The sequence below is a fragment of the Embiotoca jacksoni genome, unplaced genomic scaffold (genome assembly GCF_022577435.1).
Source record: "Embiotoca jacksoni isolate LCO1_2020_lvr unplaced genomic scaffold, fEmbJac1.0.p SCAF_16, whole genome shotgun sequence".
NCBI lineage: Eukaryota > Metazoa > Chordata > Actinopteri > Embiotocidae > Embiotoca > Embiotoca jacksoni.
The window spans coordinates 1,130,450-1,147,973 of NW_027185296.1; the positions used below are offsets into that span (position 1 = coordinate 1,130,450).

General features: G+C 41.1%; 1 protein-coding gene across 2 annotated transcripts; it reads right to left on the bottom strand.

Annotated features, from left to right (window-relative positions):
- Nucleotides 1-1,479: 1,479 nt before the first annotated feature.
- Nucleotides 1,480-17,206, bottom strand: LOC138198610 (semaphorin-4E). 2 transcript variants are annotated; one of them, XM_069150096.1, is made up of 14 exons: nt 17,101-17,206; nt 10,036-10,557; nt 9,563-9,705; nt 7,927-7,989; nt 7,450-7,548; nt 5,943-6,042; nt 5,529-5,639; nt 5,276-5,427; nt 5,001-5,173; nt 4,565-4,721; nt 4,225-4,447; nt 3,683-3,798; nt 3,262-3,481; nt 1,480-3,142 (listed from the first exon to the last, which is right to left on the bottom strand). In XM_069150096.1, the coding sequence occupies exons 2-14, from the start codon at nt 10,142-10,144 to the stop codon at nt 2,379-2,381; spliced, it is 2,430 nt and encodes an 809-aa protein (XP_069006197.1). In that variant the 5' UTR covers nt 10,145-10,557; nt 17,101-17,206; the 3' UTR covers nt 1,480-2,378. The 2 variants fall into 2 exon arrangements, with proteins under 2 accessions (XP_069006197.1, XP_069006198.1); XM_069150097.1 differs by lacking the exons at nt 7,927-7,989; nt 9,563-9,705; nt 10,036-10,557; nt 17,101-17,206 and having other exon boundaries at nt 5,943-6,423; nt 7,450-7,540.
- Nucleotides 17,207-17,524: the final 318 nt, after the last annotated feature.

A 17,524-nucleotide genomic window follows, 5' to 3' on the forward strand; every position in this document is an offset into this window, starting at 1 on the left:
AAGGTCATGGTTTCCTCAAAAACAACAATTGTGGCGATAACTCTAGAATTCATGAAATTATTATGAAAAAATTCCACTCGCATATCTAATGGGATAAAATGAAATGATGACATTTCATATCCTAAAGGTTAGGTGACCTCATAATGCTCAGCAAAAACACTTTTCTGGCCCTTATTCAACATCATAACTCAGGAACCATATTTCACATTTAATCTGAAGATACTGAATATGTGACACTAATCTTGGGTGTCCACCTTCAAACTACTGATTGTACAGATCTTTTGTGCTGTCGGGTTGAATATGTGAGTGTGAAGCATCCTAAAACTAGTAGCTTCTTTACACCAACATCCACATTCAAAGCATCATCTGCTGTCTGCTGCAACTTTGTTCTATCAGAATCAGATTTATTGGCCAAATTCCTTTGAAGTTTTCACAACAAACATGAATCAGGACAGACATGGATGTAAACTGCAACGTGACTGATTAGCGGAGGCAGACAACCATAAGGCACTAATTCTAGTTAGGTTTTCCATACTCATTCTCATCCACCATTATTGCAGATGGAACAATACAAGTTCCGCTGGGCAGCGGTTATGGACCACGGTCCACCACTGGGCGTACATGTGGTCCACCTGCCCCTTTAAGGGCCCACTTGTGCTGTTTTTTTTAAATTCAAAAACTTTGTTTTCCTGTGTAGTGCTTTTCACCCAAGCAAAGCAATGCCGCTGTCATATTGATTATTTTAGATATGTTTGAAGAAACTGAGTGTGGGATAAAAAACAAGCCTTTGAGCATTACAGAATAACTCTCACAACCGAAAACCAAAAGGAAGAGAAGAAACCTCATTAAATGTTGGAAGGAAAAGCAGGGCCGATGAACGGAGAAGGGCAGCTAAAAATCTCAGATGGTGATTTCAGGAAGTAATAAACAATATTAGCCTTCTGCCTTCTTTCTTTAGAATAAAGAAACTAAAAACAATAGTTGTCATGTGGTATTAAAGCATAAATGAATCAAACACGCTTGAGAAAGACAATCTATGAACTGCACTGGCAATGTTTTATTTATCCCCTTATAAGACTCTAATATACTGTACATCCACAATTCTGTTCATGACAACTTCCTTATACTGCACTGTTAAATAATTTACCAGAGACCTACTTAAATCCTTCCATATCTACAGTACGTCTTTGAGATGAAACAAGGTGGCTCCGAGAACAGGTGTTAATGACAGAGTGTAAAAAACACAGAGCAGATTCATTCCTGTAACTTTTTTTTTCCCCGACCCAAATATATAGGTCTGAAAGAACTGTAGAGTCAGTGTTCGTTGTCACTGATGTAACCCCCACCCCCCCCCCACACACACACACACCACAAACCACAGGCGTATCTGTTGGAAACAACAGAAAGCCCCTTTCAAGCATATTCCTCTGCTGTGAGAGTCAAGTTAATCATTACTAATAGCTCGATGCAAAGTCAACCTTCAAACAAAGTGTTTTTTTTATTAAGAACAAGGCAGCATTTTCCAAAGTTTGACACCAAAATTCTTACACATGATGCGTCGCCGAGTCGATTCGCTGATAGAAATGCACGCCCATCCTCTTCTACAATCCAATGACATTTTAGTCTTTTTCACAGTAAGACTGCAGCATATTCTTGGAATCTGAAATGTTGCTGTGTACCCAAAAAAAACACCCTGCTCACAAGCTCACCCTAAATGGTGATATAACATTCACTGGCGTAAAATAGTTTGTGTTATGGAAAATAGAAGTACAACATTGACTCTATCACCTACTGTGAGTGCCTATTTGCTTAAAAGCAGAGGTATGTCTGGGATCCAGCAGTACAGGTTATTGATCAATCATTAACACAGGCAAAGACTGGTAGTAAACTCTGACTGATGAATTTTGTATTAAATAAACAGTGGGATCCATAAAATGTATGAAATGTTCTTGGAAATTAGAGATCAAAAAGCTACTTTTTCATTGTTGTTGATACTATTTACAAGACTTAGATTACAACAGTTTTAAAAGGAAATAAAAATGTAATCGCGATAAATAAATAATCGTCAAAAATTGCTGTACACAATATATTACAGAGTGTATTCACAATTTGTCATTATACAAAAAATACATATATCAAAACATGAGTTTTAACTATTTCCTGGAGTGTAAATTCCAACAAAAATGTCTTTTCAGAGAACATCAGCTCCCGGTAAGAGTATGGAAATGATAGACAGTGTAGGAAATTGTCAAGGAGAACCAGGATACCAATCAAAAGAATTTATAATGTGAAAAGAGTTTTTTAGTGGAAGTACACCCATAGGAAGATAATTAGTGCACTGGTGTTGGCCTTGGACTGAATTCTATACCTCAGCAGAGTCAAATCTCTGACTCATCGTTTATGTATCCCAGACCATCCAGACTTGAAATGTTGGCCATAGGTGTGAAGTGGTGCTCTCCGTTCCCTTTGAAGTCAACAGCACAGTGATTATTATTGGCACTGCATGGTCTCCCGGACTCAGGCCCCAGGAGCTTTATCTCTGAAGTTCTGTTCTGGATATGCGTGTACTCAGCTGACTGCCTTTTTCCCTTGCTCTCGCCAGAGCTCTTCGCAAAATTAAAACACTCCCAACGCTCTCGGTTCCATATACAAAATACGACCCCCATCAAGGAGAGACAAAGCAGCGACAGCAGAGCCACAGCTACCTCTAAATGAGTTACCCTGCCGGTGTCGCTTTGTTTCTTGGGGGATGATGGGTCCTCAGAGCCGGGGTCTGGCACCGGCGCTGGTGCAGCTGTAATCAAACCGTGAATAGAGTTTGAGGAATTTGTCACCTCAGTGCCAGGAGTATGGCTGTCCCCCACTGCTGGGCCGAAGTGGAGCTGTAAACGATAAACAGCCACAGTCCGGTTGTATGTCCTGCCATTTATCTGTTCTACTGAGTCACAGGTGTACAGCCCAGCGTCTGATTCAGAGGCACTCAGGATGAGGAGGCCTCCGCTGTAGATATAGTATTTGCTGTTGGAGTAAAGTGTTTGGTCAGAAAATCGCCAGTGCACCTGCGCCAAGTTGGAGTGAGGTTGGCAAGGCAGCTGGATGTTGTTCTCTGGAACGAGGGTAAGGTCAACAGCTGCTTTGGGATCTAAAAACCACACACACAAACACAAGGTTAGTCCAACTTAACAACAAATTAAAAGGCTGGAAGTCATACAAAAAGTCCTCCCAGTAATGGATTTAGCAACACAATGTACATGAACGGACCTGGTGAAGGACATTGTGACACATCTCCCTCTTTCAGACTCTGTATTGCCGTATCTGAGGAGGGAGATGAGCTGCAGACGGAGGAGCACTGCTCAGTGGAGAGCTCCCAGGCACAGTAAGGATCCCGGGCCACAATGCAATCCGCACAGGTGTCGTATTGGCTGCAATTACTCAGCGGCATCTGGACTGCACCAAACTCTGAGCCAGCATACAGTTGGCCCTATGATTGCACACGCATACAAATAATTATAATTAAAAAAAACAGTGTTTGTTGGCAATTAAGTGACAAAACTGATACATAAATTTATAATTAGGTTTATTACACAGCATTTCCCTACAAAACACCAGTAAATGATCGTCACCTGTGATGATGATGATAAGCCAAATAAATGTATATGAGTCTGTTAGTATGACCTGTTACCTTGCTGGACGAGAGGCGCAGGATGCCGATAGGCTCGGGGGTTTCATACAGCTGAATCTCCTCGATGATGAACATCTCTCCATCATAGTTGACAGCCTTCTGAACATAACCATTTTCTGGAACAGAGACCAAAAAAATTAACACATTACACAAGTACATGATTTGATATACCCCGTCACTGTAAAGTGGGCAGAGATAGGTTATGTTACATATATCTGTGCGTCAATCAGAGTTTAGCAACATTTGAATAAAAATGTAAACAGTTGATTTTGCTCGTACTGTCAATCTGATCAAAGCAAACTCCCACAGTGCTCATGAAACAAAAAAAATAAATAACTTTGAATATTTTTCCAAACTTTAAATTTAATTGATGTTTATTTAGTCAAGACAATGTTCATGTTTGAAGATATCAGGGCATTTAAGTTTACAACTAGGACTAAGTTGAGGTAAACAAGAGGCTCATTTTCTAATAGCTTTAACATTGGTTCTGTTCTACTACCATCCCGGTAAAACCATATTGTTACAGATAGTCACTAGTTTACCGGTGCCGATGAACATGACGTTATATCTCTGTCCATCCAGAGCCAACACGCTGTCCACCACAATCCGAGTCAGCAAAGCTCCTCCCTTAACCAGCAGTGGCCCCCCCGTCAGCGGACGAACGGCCTCATCCATTAGGGGCCGGTCTCTGATGAACTGAAGGGTTTTGTCCGGAAGGTCCAGAGAGCGATTCATCCCCATTTTACGTGCCACATTATTGATGCACTAAAAATGCAAAACTGCAGATTAGATTTTTTTTTTCCTCCCCCCAAAACTGCAAAGTATGTGTTTAAGTGACTTTCCAATTTCACTTATAGCCACATCAGAAGTCGTTTAACTCACCGCTCCTGGTCTAGGGACTGGCACCTCGCCAGTGTACATCACCCACTTGACATGGGATGTCTCCACAGCAACAGGTGTCTTAAACTTTCCCTCATTGAAAATATCCCGAATAGCAGCCACGCTGTACGCACACACTGCAGATAACTGGGACAGGCTCCTGGAAACAAAACGTCACACATTTAGTCAGGCAAAGTGTTTTATCTGCACACTGAAGTATACTTTTTAAATCTTGAAATAATCACCCAAAGGTCAAATAAAATATAAACTTTCAAATAACACATTAATCAGACAAGGGAAAAATATTCTTATAAAAGTTTGTGTGAATTATTTTATCATCTAAGTCAAGGTGTACAAATACTACTAATTGCAATAAGCTCAACTGGTAATACTTTTGTGTGGGTTTCACGCACTTCAGGAACTGATGGTAAATACTTACGACTGCGGAGTGAAGACGGCGTAGAAGACACTCTTACTCCAGTCTTTGTGCTTCAGCAGGAAGACATCCTGGACAATTGGGGGTAGGCTGGGTTCAGGGAGGGAACAATCCAGACGAGCTTTCAGGAACGACGTCCATTTCCTCTGCAGTGTCCGCTGGCCGCCCATATCACCCTGAACACAGAAACAGAGCCCTCTGTGATGCTCTTTAACACCGACCGGACCTGTGTCTGACAGGCCGGAAGTCCAGTTTTTAAAATCGGTACTTTGTTATACCTTGCAGACACGGGCCACTCGGGATACTGCAACTTTGCTGTAGAAGTCGTACTCCATTGCATTCTCACTGAAGAACAAGTATACCTTATCGTCATCGCCATCCGGACTGTCAAAACTCTCACCCACAAAGTCCATGTAGACAAAGTTTGGCTCTGTAATCGCATAATGTAAAATAAACACGAAGGACCAGTGGAGGAAAAATAAAGTATATAAGATAATATGAACAGCATCATGCATTAAACACTAAACTCACCACTGAGCCAGGAGCTCTTAAACTCAGTGCGAAGAGCCAAATTTGAGCTGCGCAGAACCACTGGCTCAGAGCCCAAGAAGTTGATGGATGTAGCAGAATACAGGTCACTTCCTGTTGGACCAAAACAAGAGGTAAGGAAAAATTCCAGGATATCCATTATTCATGTTAAGTTGGAACAATATCTCATTAATATTCCTGCTGATGGACTAAACAAACTGGCTTTTCTGACTGATTAGTAGACAGAATATGTTAAGTGAGCAGGCAGCCCTAACAAATAGGTGATATATTATTGATGTGTTTGGTGCGGAAGACAGGTGAAATCTCATAAAGATCTTTTCTGTTGGTTGACTTTGAACATTCAGCAGTCTTCTGCACTTTGTTCCCTTTGGCAGCAGAACTGACTCAGACACTCACCAACCATGAGGGAGGAGTATCTCTGAAAGGGATCAAAAGGACACTTCCCCTTTCCCTCCTCCTGCTTTCCCTCCAGTGTCAGCTGTCCATTAACAAACGTCTGTCGGAAACAAAGAGAGAGAGAGAGGAAAGAAAAAGTTGCTGAAGGAGGGAAACGACAGAAAATTGTTTTGTTGTATTGAGACTCAATATTGGGATTGAGAACTGGAATTAAAAGAAGGTCATCAGAGATTTGCATGCTTTAACCCATTAAATACATCTTGCATACAATGGCATTATTGAAATTGATCTCCAACATTTAAATCAGCTACTGTTTAACATTTTTTGTCCAAATATATGGTAGATTATTAATTAAAGTAAAAATCATATCTGCTTCTATTTCGCATAGGAAACACTAAACTCCCCATGGTGATGCCGTCAAGGATGGTCGGTCTCCCGAGTCTCCGGGCAAAATAAACTCAATTCAGGAGCTCCACTGAGACTATAAAGGAACAGGCTTTTTGTTATTCACAACCAATGCAGACATTAGAGAAAGGAAATATAACTGATGAGACTCTTGTGGATAAAAAGAGTTGTCTCTTGTTTGACTCACAGGAGAAAGCGAGAGACTTTTCTCAGGAAAAGCACATAGTCGGCATTTCAAAGACTGCAGCATAAAGCCGGTATCTATTGACTCCAACCTACAAACTCAACTGCTTGGCTTAAAGGTGATGTTCTCTGTTTTAATTATTGTCAACAAATCCCACACAGAAGACCAAAACCAGCAATAAATTGCTTTTACAGGCAAGTGCTCTGTCTGCACATCAAAAGCCTGATGCACTCGTATTCCTCAGTATCACAAACCTCCAAAAACTCCTGAAAAAGAATGAATGAATGGCTGACCAAGTCACACTGTTGCACTCTGTGATATTTTCCTTTATTACAATAAGCATGAGCACTAAAGTTTATTTTAAGTCAGTCCCACCTACACTGTGCTGCTGCTGTAAATACTCACTAGAGCACTAAATGTGCATCTATCCACACCACAAAATAGTCTCCCTGAAATGCACCCTTTACTCTTATTTGAGTAACATTTGCAAAAAAACTACAGTGCCCAGTTGTTTTATGCAAACACTACACCCGTTTTAAAATTTTTACTTGAGACATTTTTAAAGAGCTATGTCTTCAGTTAGAACCAACTGTGCTGGGGCTAAGAGCCTCAGGCCATTTAAGGAAGTCAGGAGGTGTTGAGAGACGGACGAACACAAAGTTAGCATTGGTCTTGTCAGGCAGTTTGTTGGCAATAAGAAAAATATTAGACAATGTCAGTCTTATCCTTTAAACACGGAAACTCCTCTGTAGGAGCCATGAACAAGCGTCACTACCGTTAAAGGGGGACAAAAGGACAAATGTTTCAAATGGTTTCATAGATATAAAAAAAAAAAAAAAAAAAAAAAAAAAAGGTCCTATGATGAGAAATTGTTAATGAATTTATCAGGACTAGCCCTATGTTTTAAAGTATACTTACCATATAATTACAGATTGGGCTAAAAGCATTCGTGCCACACACATACATTGATGTGTCATTCACTCTGTGCAGGGTTCGAATGTAGTTACGGCATTCCACCTGCAACAAGATCCAGCAGAGAGAATGCCAGGGTCAGAGCTTTGTTAGTTCAGCCACAAAAACACAAACATGCCACAAACATAGAGCGAATGCACGGGCTGCCTACAGTTGAGCTGGTGGCCAAAAGGTCAAGGCTGTGCATGTGCATGTTCTCCTCATGCCTTTATTTGGACATTGAGTACAAAGCTATAAGCGAAGCACTTCAAAGAGAATTCTATGTAAAGAGTTGGAGAAGAAAAGAAAAACTCCCATATTACAAATGTACAGACATAAATTGCGCCGGGGAGTAAACTGCTTTCAGTCAACAGTCATACTTTAAAGCTGTATCTGTAGCCTAGAAGTTAACACGAGCTCTGTTTTGAAAGACATTGCACAAACCTCAGCATGTTTTCCCTTGTACTTGCACTCCCTCTGCTTCTCCTCGGTGACGCGCCAATACACCTGCATCAACAGAAGGAAAGTGTCTTGTCAAAGCACGCAGGAATGGTGTTGCAACCCCCACAGTTGAAGTCCGTTTACGCTCACATTTCACTGTTTGTGTCAACACCAGTCAGTGCACTCCAGAAGCTGGGACACCAATCCCTCCTCAGGTGTGACTGTTAGCTGTGGGACTACAACAATGGACAACACACCACTGTCTGACCAATGAGTCCAACAACAGCATTATTCATTTAAATCCCTCATGCAAATGTGTACCGGTTGGGGCAGCTGTGGCTCAGATGGAAAAGCGGGTTGTGGTTCAATCTCTGGTTCCTGCTGTCCATATGTCTTAAGTGTTTTTGGGAAAACAGACACTGAACCCCAAGTTGCTCCTGTTAGCGTGCGAGAACCTCGCGTGGCGGATTTTTCCCCATCGGTGTGCGAGTGTGGGTAGGAATACGTGTGAATGGGAGGCAAAAACTGTAAAGTACTTTGTAGACCCAGAGGGGAAAATGCAATACATACTGTAAGTGCAAGTCGAGAGAAATGATGAACAGTGAGACTACTGTACATAATGCAAACTAATCTTTGACCAGAGAACACACTATCTGAAAAATATGCAAAGATTTGACTCGAGCTCGTGAATAGTTTCCAAGGTAAAAGTCTTTTGCTTTATATGATGAACCATAACCCGACAGACACTGGATTTTCGAGGCCACAACTGATATTGATATACAAGAAAAATCTGCTCATAATATATCGGCCACAAACACAATTTGTTAACATAAACAAACAATTTTAATATGTACTTCTGTTTTTTCTTTGCTTCATTTGGGGGCCAAGCGAGACCTTTTACCTTTGAAATAAAAAGTTGTAATTTGCTACTGGTGGAAAGTGATATTATGGGGACATTTTTGTTAGTAATCTGCCAGGATAAACAGCAATACTAATATATCTGCAATGAACTAGTAACAGCCAGTAACAGGCTGGCTCTTCTGTGAACCAGTGGTGCCCCGTCTGTGGGCAGATAAATCTGAGGGGTTATGAATGATTTAAGGAATCAGAGCAAAAAGAGTTTTACTTCTGATACACAAAATTATGTTTCTTTATTTTTTTTGTTTTTTTGTTTTGTTTTTGTTTTTTTTGCTTGTGAAATACTGGACTCTAAAAATCTTTCATATCAGACAAACTGCTCCTAACTCTTGTCCACGCCACCATAACCCATCTTAATTTTGAGGGGGCACTAACTAAAAAAAGTTGAGAACCGCTGAAATAACCCATGACTTCATGACAAGTCCAGCCTTAGATGGCTCAATGATTATTTGATGAAATGTCCTCACCACTGCAGTAACATATAAAAAGTTCAATAAATGTTTCATTTTTAATCTGCAATCATAAAAGTTAAGAAATAGCCATTTCATCAAGCAAAATAACCGACAGCGCAGCATCAGCTTGTGTATTTTTTAGTTGGAGTGTTAATAACTAATGGCTCTGCAGACAGTTGCTACCAACAGAAGGCCGCTGAGGGGAACAAAGTCCCAGACCTTCATTTTCTCTTAACAGATTTTTAATGACTCCCCTCACATGTTCTTACCGCAGCCTTTTGGTCTGAGATGTTGTTAATATCTAGAGCATAGATGGCCTCTCTTGCCCCCAGCAGCAACACACCCAGGTCATCTCTCATTAGCATAGTGGAGTAATTGAAGATCCCCTCTTCTCGGAACGACTTCAGCTCGTCTGCGCAGAAAAAAACCTGCTTTATTACACAGATTTTTACTTTATTTTCTTCCCACATTTTAGCTGCTGTGACTTCATGCAGTTAGAAAAAATATGCTCCCACGGCAAAAAGTAAAATGCAAATTCATTGAAAACCAATATTTGTCCCAGCCAGCAGGAAAAAAAAATTAAGCAGTTAAAGTTGCACTTCTTGGTCATGGATAAAATATGAAAATACATATTAAAACTGCTTCAACCTCTCATAATTACTGGTGCAACTCAGGAGTAGGGACAATCCAGTAAAAATATGCCATGACATTTAGTGGGGGGAAAAGAGAATTTGTGACTTACTCTGGTAGGGGACAGTCTTTCGGGGGACACAATAGTGAGCGTTTACTGCACTAAAGCAAACATGGAGCATCAATCCACAGATGATGCTCAGAGCTGAGAGAAGAGACATGGCTCAGAGTCCAGGTTAGTCTAAGTGTGGAGGAGCTGCGCAGTCCAGCTCTGCCACCAAAAGACCCAATCAGAGACAAAACATGGTTCAGGGTCTCAGTCCAGATGTCGTTCCACTGTGGTGAAGTCACTGCGCTGGACATGTGCCACTCTTGCACAAGTCCTGTTTGTTTATGGAGAACCTCTAAAGGCGATTCATTCAGATGTTTAACCAGAACTGTTAAGAGTGCAGCTCAGCCTGCTTCAGCTCAGTTTGAATTCTGTGTCCTGCGTGGTGAATATCTATGTCGGTGTTAGCCTCCAGCGCACAGCTAATGAGCTGCTGGTATCCTCTCTGGAAGGGGGAGTAGAAACCATGCTGCCCAGCTAGTGGTGAGGGATGCTGGAGGAGATCATTTTCACAGTAGCCCGCTTCTGCAAAAAGATATGAAAACATCAATGAAATAATCAGAGACCCATGAAATAGAAAGACCAACTTTATTACTAAGACTGGAAATAATCCATACATTAAAAGATGGACATGAGAAAAATGAGAATGGCAACTGGTTTGCCCCCTACACCTTATTTCTTTCCACCTATTCTGATGATTCATGGCTGATTATTGTGTACAGATTTATAAAGATATGATATCCCTGCTTTTCAGTGAGACATGGATGTGATGGTGTGCAGTTTTGTCCTGTAAAACCTTCAAATGATTATCAAAATTAAGATAAGTGGCAGAAAACAAGGTAAGGATGAACATGCAGATCTCTTCCCAGAGTTATTTATTTAAAAAGGCAATACAGATGTGGGATTGTACTTTTATTCATTCGGGGTGCCCACAAGTAGCTATGTCCCACATTGTTACGTTCATGATAGTGTCAATATCATTTTTAAATATGATTTAAAAAAAAAAAATCATATCATGATAATGGCAGTATGCCAACTTGTTGACGTAATGATGTCATACCATTATGCAGCGTGACGGTTTGACATGTATAACTTATGCAAAGCAACAACAAACATAGTGGAGAAGTTGTGTGGAAGTGGGTTCAATTCAATTCACATTTATTTTAGCACCAAATCACAACACAAGTTATCCCAAGACACTTGACATTGTAAGATGCTTACAAAAGAACCGATAGTTGGAAGAAAAAAGATCAGTTACTAAAGATCGGATGCACAACAAACCACAATAATGTTAGTTTTCAATGGATATTTGAAGGCAAATTATTGCATTTATGCCGACATATAAATCTGTAACATTTATTTTGTTCCAATTGTATGTTCTTGAATTTTATAATAAAAATATATTTCAGTATTTTGTCATATTGTTGAAAATATTATTCTTGCAGTAATACATATAATAATTAAAAAAAAATTTTACAGCCATAAACCATAACGAGATCAGAACTGAAGCAGCAGAGACCAAGACAGTGATGAAAATGAAAAGAGACAAAAGCAGAGTCTGAAAAAAGGGTAGCGCTATGAATTAACATGTTCCACTAGCTGATTCTAAAAGTATATTCATCAAAAACACAGGCAGTAGGCAGAACGGAGACAAATATAACTGGAGAAGCAGAGAAGTCTTTCACCTCCTACTGCTGCAGTTACCTATGACAGGTCATAAACTTCACAAAGGAAGCTGATGTTAAGTGAAAATCTGCAGAGTGCCATGCTGCCCACAAACCCCCCACTCTCCCTTCCTCCTCCGCTCTCTGCATCTTCCTGTCCGCCTCCCTGATAAGAACCTGCTTCCTCTGGGCTCAGCGGGGTTCAAGCAGCAGAGGGGATCAGTTCAGGTTTGGGCATGCATGCAGATCACTGTAATTCATTGCTTTAGCACCTCATGCCTACCCTGGGATTCATGTGGAATTGAGACTTCTTTGGCGAGTTTCTTTCTGTTTTGACTAACGCAGCCTCATTCAAAATTCATCAAGGCACTTTTATCTCAGAATAACACACAAAGTATACTTGAGAGCAGACTCGCAAGGTAAAAAAAACACCGTACTCTTTTCTTTTCGGTGCACAGTGCTAAGAAGCAGCAGCACCTCACAAGTGCTTTGCAAGTGTTATTTAGATTTTACCTCCCAAAGAAAAAAAAAAAAAAACGTACAGCAGATGTCAGAGAGATGCATCTTTTGAAACACACCACAGAGTTTTCGCCTGTTGACAGAAACCAAAATGACAGCATCCACATTTCCTCGAGAGACATCTCACAGTTAACTCCTCTGTGCCTTTGAGCAACCTCGGTTTTGAATCAGTCGTTTGGCAACTAACTGCCATACTCCCACCTTGTTGTTACTTGACATGGTGGGACGAGCCACTACATGCGTAGGTCTGCTCATCTGTTGTCAGAGCGGCAAGGTCTTGCATACTTTTCCCCTCTCAGGCTGATGGTGGGGGGAAGTTGGGGGACGGTAGTTTGAGCGCTGCAGCTGAATGGAATAACTGCAGGTTGTTTTTCACAGCTTTTGACAGATAGTTTCAAACAGTGTTGACAGGCAGGTATGGCTACAATAATAGAAGAGCAGGCAGCAGTTGCCCCTCTTTTCTCTTCCTTTGTTTATGAAGGGTCACACTCACACACTGACGTGCACGTGTGGACTCGGTGTAAGAAAGGGTTGGATACTGCTGAGGTTTTTATAAGTCACCATGCATAACTTAAATTCGTTTAAGGACCCTTGTGTTTTTTCTTAAAGTAACTTTATTCAAATGAATTAATTTTTTTGACACATCCAGCAGACACAAAGCAACATTAGCTTGTATTTGGAGTCATGGTTCTGGCCACCAAGCCCAATATCTCTTTCGATCTTCGCCAACTCCTCGAAGAGAAAGATAAGTTCACTCCTTCTGATCGGTGTTCTGGTCGATCTTCTGAAAATAGTTCCATCATTTATTAGATATTGGGGGGAGTGTCTGGTTTGATTGACATGCTTTGGGTGTAGTCGGGCTTCCAGTACGGGTGGGCGGGCATGTGTGCCACTTGGGCAAAACCAACACGATTAACTAACAGAACGTGGACATTTTCCATAATCACAACTAGTTTGACAGCCAATTCTGGTCCAATATTCAACTTACACTAACATGATGTGGAAACTTGAAGGTTCCATTGCTCTTCATATTATACAAAAAATAGAATTATTATTTAAAAGCAGGGTATTTTTTAAACATCTTTCAAACTCTCTGTAGGGGATCTTTAACTTTTGTATTGCCAGATTATGATCCCATATTTATGTAAAGTGTTTATCTGGATGGTGTAAATCTTCTTTCTTTGCTACATGCTTTGTGCTGTTAATTAATCAGGAAGGACCCTCCCACGGTCTGTTTGACCCTTTACCTTGTGAAAAAAGGCTGCACAACATCATGGCCAAACATAATAGCTAACTAGCATTAATAGTTCAGGACGGGCTGGCATATTACAAAGCGGCCCTTTGTCAGTGGCACACCTTTATTAATCCTGATAAGTCATTATATAAAGTATTGTGAATTTGGGCAGATGGGGTCTTAGAGCTTTTTAAACTATGTATTTTACATGGCAAAATATTTATTAAGATAAGATATTACTTTTGATAAGTAAGCCTGAATATGAAGTGGCCTGTTTTCTCTTCTCTTCAGTGCTCTCTGTTCTTTCTTTCAGGTTGAATCAGGTTTTGTTTTTTAACACCTTGGTGACCAAACAATAATAAACCACTATCATGTCAGGTGTGCCCTCCACTGGGGAAAAGGTTATTCAGGCTTTTGTTCATACGGGATCGCTGCTGATTCCAGCACAGCAAGCAAAACCTGCTCAAAGCCCCGTCCTTAAAGACGCTGCCGCATAATACAGCTCTGAACAGATATTCTCTTTTTCTTAGACTGTACTAAACAAAAGTATTTATGACTGACATCGTTTGTGTAGAAAATACTACAGCATCTGCACACAGCAAAGAACAACATGCCTCGTTTTGCTTCCCTTGAAAGTCAACCTGACATTTGAAACACTGCTGAGCGTAAACAGCATACAGAGAGTCAGTGTCAGGGAAGATGAACTTCTACAAAACCAGAACAAAGAACAGGAGTGTGACTAAAACTGTTTCTCTACATCTCCATACATCTAGATGTAAATGTCAACACGTACCTCTCTAGTTAAAAAGGCCTAGCACTGTGACAGTGGGTGGGTTTTTACTCATTAAGCAGTACAACATGAACACGTGTGGGTTCAAAAGCAGCACATGAGCTAGTACTATACACTAAAGAAGCCCTGTAGCAGCATCTCCAGACACTCCAACCACTTGAAGCATGAGGGTATTTATAGCTCTTTATGGAGCCTCCACAGTATCTACAGCACCTTTCGATGGATCCTCAATACAACTGTGTACAAACTAAAACCTTACACAGCAATATGTGAAACGTGCACAGACAGGCATGCCGTTCTCATCGCGAGTCATATCACTTCCAAAAAGCTGGGCGGACAGTCAAACAGCTGGAATGAGCCACGGCTGCGTAGGCGCAGGCTTTAGCATACGTCTTCATTTGTGTGACTGCACTATGATTGCTGGATGGGCGAGGCCTCCTCCGTCTGTTACTGATTTACCTGCACAGCTGACTAACTGCTGTTTGATGCACGTCGAGTCACTGGCTGGTTGGTTGACAGCCTGTTTTCTCGTCTGTCTCTTTGTCTGCCTGCACGGCTGCCAGTCTAACGTAAGCTGAGCTGTCCACTGGCAGGCCGACTGGTGAGTTGGCTGTGATACAATATTCCATCACAGGGGCCTAAACAGGAAACCGGCTGTGGGAGGGTGCTCACCTTTGACACTCTGTGTGTCACAAACTCTGTTGTGAAACACTGACTGGAAACCACACCCCAGTTCAGCACCAGGTTAAACTTCTGCAAGCAAGCTTTTATTACAGTGACAGTAGCTGAACTGCTTTTGTTTTGACGGGCAGGAGAGTTGTAATTAGCTGAAAACAATACTTTAAGAATATGCTGTGTGTACAGTTTTCAAGCCTGCTGCGACATGTATCATTAGAGCAAAGCCATCAGACAACTAAGAGTCATTAACATAAATAAAGAGGACAAGCGAACAACAACATTAAAATGCAACAACCTATTTAATAAGATCTTTACCTCTCTGCTCTGACAAATCACTCATCATTGATGAGACAAGTCAGCTTAAGTGTGACTGCATGCTTGAACGCATGCTTGAACATGAACACGAACACACACACACATACACACATACACACACACAGGCAAGTCTCTGCAGGACCTGGTGTACCAAATGAAAACAGGAATACCCTGACATCCCTGCCTGCTCTGCCTGTGTTGTGTGACAAGTTCACCAACAGACGGGATCATCCAAGACAACAAGACAGCACTTCAATTCAGAATTTCAAATTGAATCCAAGAAACCTATTTCATGACTCCAAGACCATCTGTCATTAAATTTAACTTAAAAGGCTAAACAGCAGGGATGCAACTAACAATTACTACAAACAATATATTTGTTTTTATTAAAATTTTGGATTAATGCTAAAAAGAAAATATCTAAAAATAGTAAAAAGTTCCCAAAACAAACACAAATTGAGATGATAATTACATGAAATATCCCATGGAGGCACTGGAACAAATGGATATTTGGTATTTTTGCCTCAAGAATTACATAATCAATGGCTTCAGCTCTGGGAGAAATGATAAACTGTATTTGGGTGTTGTTGTTGTTTTTTTTTAATGGCAAGAGGGTCATAGAGGTGGCAGATAAGCTGTTATTATCAGTCATTAAAAAGAGTATTAAATCATTTGAAATAGAATAAGTAGAGAAAAATCAACTGATTATCAAATTGTTCTCTTTACAAGCCTCCTGGCTGGAGCTGGCTCTTCAGATCAGTTATTTCTGTCAGCGTATTGTGGGACAGAAATAACCATAAAGATGTTTTTTTTTTTGTTTTTTTTCCTGTAGTTCTCAAGACTTATCAAATATCTGAAAGCTACTTTACTGATCTGATTCTCGGGAGTCTGTCTGATCATGATCCATAAGTCATGTATGATTGTGCACTGTCAAACAAGCCCTTCATTCAAAGCGGATCGCGCGCGCGCGTGTGTGTGCGTGTGCGTGTATTAAAACACAGAGAACATGCATCATCTCCAGCTCCATCCACAGCACTGCCAGTGTATTATCTGTCGTGTTGATGTGTGCAGCCGTGTCTCCACACCCCACGACCCCACTGAGCTGCAGTATGACAGCTAAAATTAGGCAATCCCCTGACCAGGTGCAAATGACCGCCCCGAGTAAAGCCTCTCAGACAGACACATGTTCTGTGTAACGTGCTACAATTCTCACCATCTGTGAACCTTTGACATCGTTCAACCCTGTAACATTTAGATAGATTCAGTCGTAATGTGCACAAACTGCAAAGGTCACCTTTGTTATTTTTCTTCAACTGATGTAGATTTGTAACTGTAACTGTGCAGAGAAAACATTTCCAAAATGGTTCAAGAAAACGTTGTTGGGTGTATTTGAGAGACTTATGTCTCTAAAGGTGAATGACATGGTTGGTTTTTCAGAGAGGGAAATCGGTGTACTTAGTATTGCTAGAAAGAGTTTGGCTGGTGATCCTAAGCGTCTCCCCCACACACTCCTCCTGTGACACTGCTGTCCTGATGGCTGCCTTGAAACAGCGACCCACCGAGTTTGCGCGTTTCTCTCCGTGTAACACTATCTGCACTGGTGCAAGTGTTTTCACGCGTATCCTACCACTGCTTAGTCGAGCTTCAGCCTGCTATTATTAGATTAGGATATCCTATAATCTTTAGATAAGTAAGAGAATATTGCCAGGTTGCCAATCCAATTCCCACAACTAGCGCCGAGCTCCGTGGATACAAAATAAATAAATAAAAAAAAATAAAACCTGACACTCCTGTGGGACAAAACCTGCACACAAAACAAGTCGGTAAAGTCACAGCTGCCTGCGGTTCGTGTTCGGTGTCAGACTTACCGGTAGTTGTCAGGATCAGAAACCGTTCAGGCTGCTTCTGTGTTTCCTCGTCTTGGATCCGGCTCAGCGCTCTTTCAGCTCCACCTGTAACGCTCACTCTACATCTAATTCCTGCAGGCATCGAGCTATTATCCGCCAGCCCTGCACCTCTCAGCGGTAGGCAGTGCCTGATCATGTGACTTTTGAGCGTACCTTTCTTTAAAACACACTCACTGGCTTTGCAACCAATCAGATGTGACTGAGAAATACTACCAGCGATCCTGTCGTTTGGACTTTTCTTTGTTTGCTTTTTAATGTGTGTTAATTCCATGATTAAAATGCGAAATTAAATCGGTAGGCAGCCATAAAACAGCTATTCTACTTCACATCTGAAAATTCGAAGTATTAAAACTGCACAGGGTAAGGTGCATTTTTGGTTTCATGA

Coding starts and splice junctions, on each gene's coding strand:
- LOC138198610 (XM_069150096.1), bottom strand. CDS start 10,144: ATGTCTCTTCTCTCAGCTCTGAGCATCATCTGTGGATTGATGCTCCAT. Junction 7,549..7,926: donor ACAAGGGAAAACATGCTGAG/GTTTGTGCAATG, acceptor ATCTTGTTGCAG/GTGGAATGCCGTAACTACAT. Junction 3,143..3,261: donor GTCACAATGTCCTTCACCAG/GTCCGTTCATGT, acceptor TGTGGTTTTTAG/ATCCCAAAGCAGCTGTTGAC.